Raw genomic sequence first — 4,680 nt, 5'->3', positions numbered from 1 at the left:
TCAGTCGTAGCCTTTTCAACCTTTCTTTGAAATGCTCTCAATCTTTTCCTAGCTATGCTTAATTCTTGATTCCACCAAAAAGCACTATTAGTTGATTTTCTTATAAATTTTCTTAGTGTTTTGTCAGCTATTTCCTTGATGCCTTTCATTGCTTCTTCAGTGACTTTGTTGAGAGAACTTTTCCCTGTAGAATTTTTAATAGTTTGAATCCATTTATTCATTTTTGGTTTAATTTTTTGAATAAAGATTTTCAATCTTCTTTGTGAGTTACTGTACATAACAGTACTGTTTTCTGGCATACTTGCTCTCAACCAGAAATGGATATATTTATGATTACTTAATGAAACTTCATCCCCCACTCTCCAGTCACTTGGAAGGTCAGGATTTTTTGCATTAGAGAGGGTAAGATCTGGCCATCCTTTTGCATCTCTATGTGTGAACGTTGAAATTGTATTATCTCCATTTAAGATTTTTAAGTTCAATTCCATTATCATGCCAAGAATGCTATTTCCTCTCACATCATCATGATCATATCCCCAAATAGTGGAGTGACCATTTAGATCTGTCGCCAAATGAGTAGGTATATGACCTGCAGATCCAATTAGTTTTCTAATATCAGCAATAGTTTTGAACACATTATCATATGGAGAGGAATAAGCCCTAGCCAGAATTGCTAATCCTCTAGATGTTGAAATTCTGACAGCCACCAAGTTCTCTTCTTCAGAAACTATTGTGCCCTGAATTTCAGGATTTGCTGTTAATAGAGGCGAGGGCTACAAATGAAACTCCCTGAGCTCCAGTTAGCCAAATTTTCTGGTTCATTCGAAGAGTGGAACACATTCAAGTGCCACTTTACTGCGGTCATCGGCAACAACGGTGGACTTTCGGATGGACAGAAACTGCTTTACCTACGATCATCGCTAGAAGGAGAGGCAAAACATGTGGAAACGCCAGATGATACCTACTCATCACTGATGAAGGCCTTGGATAAGGGAGGGAAGAATAAATTTAAATTCCGGGATGTTACTCCAAGAAACCGTTTTCGGCTGGATCGCCACTGGCAGAGTCCCACAAGATGGGAATAATATTTCTACGTGTCACTTACTGACAGAATCCTTAGAGGAAAACTTGAAGAAATTCTGGGAAGTAGAAGAGGTGAATGACCTCTCCCCTTGCCTTAGTTCCGAAGCCATTCAATGCGAAGATTTTTTGCGTAACTACTCCCGCAACAACGATGGTAGATTCATTGTCAAGATGCCGCTGAAGGTAGACGAAAATGCTCATCTTGGATATTCAAGGAGGACCGCTGAGAGATGTCTCAATTCTCTGTGGAGACGTTTCGAAAAAGATCCAAATCTCAAAAAATTGTATGTGGACTTCATGACGGAGTATAAGGAACTACATCACATGAGTGAGGTTACCGATGAAGGTGAGACAAGCAAGGCGTATTATCTGCCTCATCATGGAGTTTACCGGCCGGAAAAAAGTACAACAAAGCTACGGGTTGTATTCAACGCATCGAGCTCTACATCCACACGTGTGTCACTGAATGACATGATGTCCAAGGGTCCAGTGGTGCAAGATGATCTATTCTCAATTTTGCTCAGATTCAGATCGCACAAGTATGCATTCACAGCGGACATCGAAAAGATGTACCGGCAAATATTGGTGGACGCAACCCAACGAGACTTGCTGAGAATTCTATGGAAAGATTCTCCTCAAGGTCCCAACAAAATGTTCCAACTGAACACCGTCACATATGGCACGTCCAGTGCCCCTTTCCTAGCAACTATGACTCTTGTGCAATTAGCGCGGGATGAGGGAATGCGATTTCCTTTGGCAGCAAACTGTTTGCTCAGTGATTTCTACGTCGATGATGTCCTAAGTGGTGCATCGAGTCTGGAAATAGCCAAGAAGTTGCAAACGGAGCTGATAGAGCTACTCCAGTGTGCACACATGAACTTGCGCAAGTGGTGTGTGAATGTAGAAGACTTGATGCCTGCATCACCAACCTACAGTGCCCAGTATTATCCAGTGCCAGACGGAGCCGAGTCTACTGTGAAGACCTTGGGACTCTGTTGGAACTCCACTCAGGACTACTTCTCATTCAAGGTAACCCCTAAATCTTTTCAGTACACAAAGCGAGCTGTATTATCTGGAATCGCTACTATATTTGACCCTCTTGGCCTTATCGGCCCCGTCGTTGCTAAGGGAAAAATATTCATGCAAAAACTATGGCTACTTAAACTTGATTGGAATGAGCATTTGCCTCACCCCCATGCTAGAGAGTGGCATAAATACATTTCGGAGTGGCACGGAATAGAGACCTTTCGAATTTCGAGATTCGTTGGCATAAATCCTGAAAATACGGTTGAGTTGCATGGGTTCGCAGATGCATCTCAAAACGCTTATGGCGCAGCTGTTTACATCAGATGCATTTCTCGTTCAGGTGACATAACCGTCAGGCTGTTGTGTAGTAAGTCTAGGGTTGCACCCCTGAAATCGATTACAATACCAAGATTAGAGCTATGCGCAGCACTGCTATTGTCCAAATTGATTCGTAAATCAACAGTAGCATTACGAACGTCCTTCGGAAGAGTTATGTTGTGGTCAGATTCCACTATTGCTTTGGCCTGGATCGGCACTTCGGCACACCAGTTGAAGACCTTCGTTGCGAATCGAGTATCAAGCATACAGGAGCTGACCAAGGAATATCATTGGGGTCATGTCTCTTCGTCCCAGAATCCTGCAGATCTTGTATCTCGAGGCGCAAACCCTAAAGAATTGCTTGATAATTCACTGTGGTGGAATGGACCTGAATTTTTGATGCAACACATTGATGTTCCTCTCCATGATTGTGAAGATAGTGTTACAGATGCTTCGTACTTGAAGGAACTAAAACCGATTACGGGCACCACACTGACTATTGTCAACGACGAAAAATTGTTAGATCATGTCCTGAATTTGTCGAATAACTATTGCAAGCTTGTGAGAATTGTTGGATACATTCTCAGATTTGTACACAATTGCAGAAACAATGGTTCTTATCGAAGCGGGCCCATTTCAAGTAATGAATATGAAGAAGCAGAAACTACACTGTTGCGCTGGATTCAGCTTAAGGAGTTCTCGCAAGAAATAAATCGTTTGAAAAATAGTAAATCTCGTCACCTCAAGGGGTGTTTGAAAACCCTTAATCCGTTTATTGATGACAAAAACCTTCTTCGCGTCGGAGGTCGACTCCTCCATTCTTCATTAGATTTCGATCAAAGGCATCAAATCATTCTTCCAGCGAAGAATAAGTTAACTGTTCTAATTTTTGAATTTTTTCATAAGAAGTACCATCACATCGGGCCGCAAACATTGCTGTATTATGTGAGACAAAGATTTTGGCCGATTAATGGAAGGAATTTGGCCAGAAAGGTCGCTCACAATTGTGTTGCGTGTGTAAAACAGAAACCAGTGGTGGTAGAGCAGTTGATGGGAAACCTTCCAACGGAAAGGGTTAATATGAGCTCACCATTCACCAACACCGGCGTAGATTTCTGTGGTCCTTTCTTCGTTAAGTATAGGTTTCAGAGAAAAGGTGCTCTTCATAAGGTTTATGTGGCAATATTTGTGTGCATGGCCACCAAGGCTGTTCATATTGAGATGGTTTGTGATCTAACATCAGAAGCATTTGTGTCAACTCTAAAGAGATTCTTTGCCCGACGTGGCAAATGCAAAACACTATTTTCGGACAATGCCACAAATTTTGTCGGCGCCCAACGGGAAATAACGAGACTTCACAACCTGGTGAAGCACCCAGACGACACGTTGGGAAATTTTCTCGTCTCAGATGGAATACGTTGGAGATTCCTCCCACCCAGGGCCCCACATTTCTGTGGGTTATGGAAGGCTGGAGTCAAATCATTCAAACATCATTTGAGGAGGGCAGTGAGCAACTCTCATTTCACCTATGAGGAATTCACGACAGTTATTACCGAAATTGAAGGTATCTTCAACTCTCGTCCCCTCACCCCAATTTCATCGGATATCAATGATTTTGAAGTCTTGACTCCTGGGCATTTCCTAATCGGGCGCCCAATAAATGCTATGCCCGAACCTGAGCTTATCGGTGTTCCCGAGAATAGACTTTCTAGGTGGCAAAGAGTGGAAAGGGTAACTCAGTTGATCTGGAAAAGGTGGAGTTCTGACTACCTAAGTGATTTCCAGCAACGTAACAAGTGGCAATTTGTGAAGGACAATGTCAAGCCAGGAATGATGGTCATCTTGAAGGAGGACAACCTTCCCAAGTGCAATTGGATCCTTGGGAGAATACTAGATGTAATCCCTGGACGCTATGGCTACATCAGAGTAGCTAACGTGCGTACGGCCCAAAAACCGACAACCGTACGGCCAACAGTCAAAAGACCTGTTTCTAAACTGTGAATTCTTCCCGTAGTTATCAGCACCAATTGTTAGACAGTGACCAATTGGAATTACTTGTGTAAATATTGCAAACATTTTATTTAATTCATTGTGCACTTCGCATTGATTCGTATTTACCTTTAAATTGCACGTCATATGTTTACATAATTTGAATTCATCTGCAGCTTATGTCGTTTGTAAATCGTTAGTATGTATAGTATGCAAATCATTATGTTAGTATTTTTAGTATGATAATCGTTAGTATGTTGTACA

The 4,680-nt window shown here is 42.0% G+C and overlaps 1 protein-coding gene across 1 annotated transcript; it reads left to right on the top strand.

The window, feature by feature from the left end:
* Nucleotides 1-1,020: 1,020 nt before the first annotated feature.
* On the top strand, nucleotides 1,021-4,428 carry LOC149084278 (uncharacterized). The gene has a single exon (XM_089235290.1). It carries the CDS (start codon nucleotides 1,021-1,023, stop codon nucleotides 4,426-4,428), a length of 3,408 nt encoding a protein of 1,135 aa, XP_089091416.1.
* Nucleotides 4,429-4,680: the final 252 nt, after the last annotated feature.

The sequence above is a fragment of the Pholcus phalangioides genome, unplaced genomic scaffold, assembly GCF_987345545.1.
Source record: "Pholcus phalangioides strain wild (caught in Gottingen) unplaced genomic scaffold, Ppha-v1.0 ptg000008l_1, whole genome shotgun sequence".
In the NCBI taxonomy this organism is placed as follows: Eukaryota; Metazoa; Arthropoda; class Arachnida; order Araneae; family Pholcidae; genus Pholcus; species Pholcus phalangioides.
The sequence above is the reverse complement of the archived record's forward strand: the minus strand, read 5'-3'. Positions and strand labels throughout refer to the sequence as shown.

What these genes read in the sequence shown, in the direction of transcription:
- LOC149084278 (XM_089235290.1), top strand. Translation starts at nt 1,021, where the DNA reads ATGTTACTCCAAGAAACCGTTTTCGGCTGGATCGCCACTGGCAGAGTC.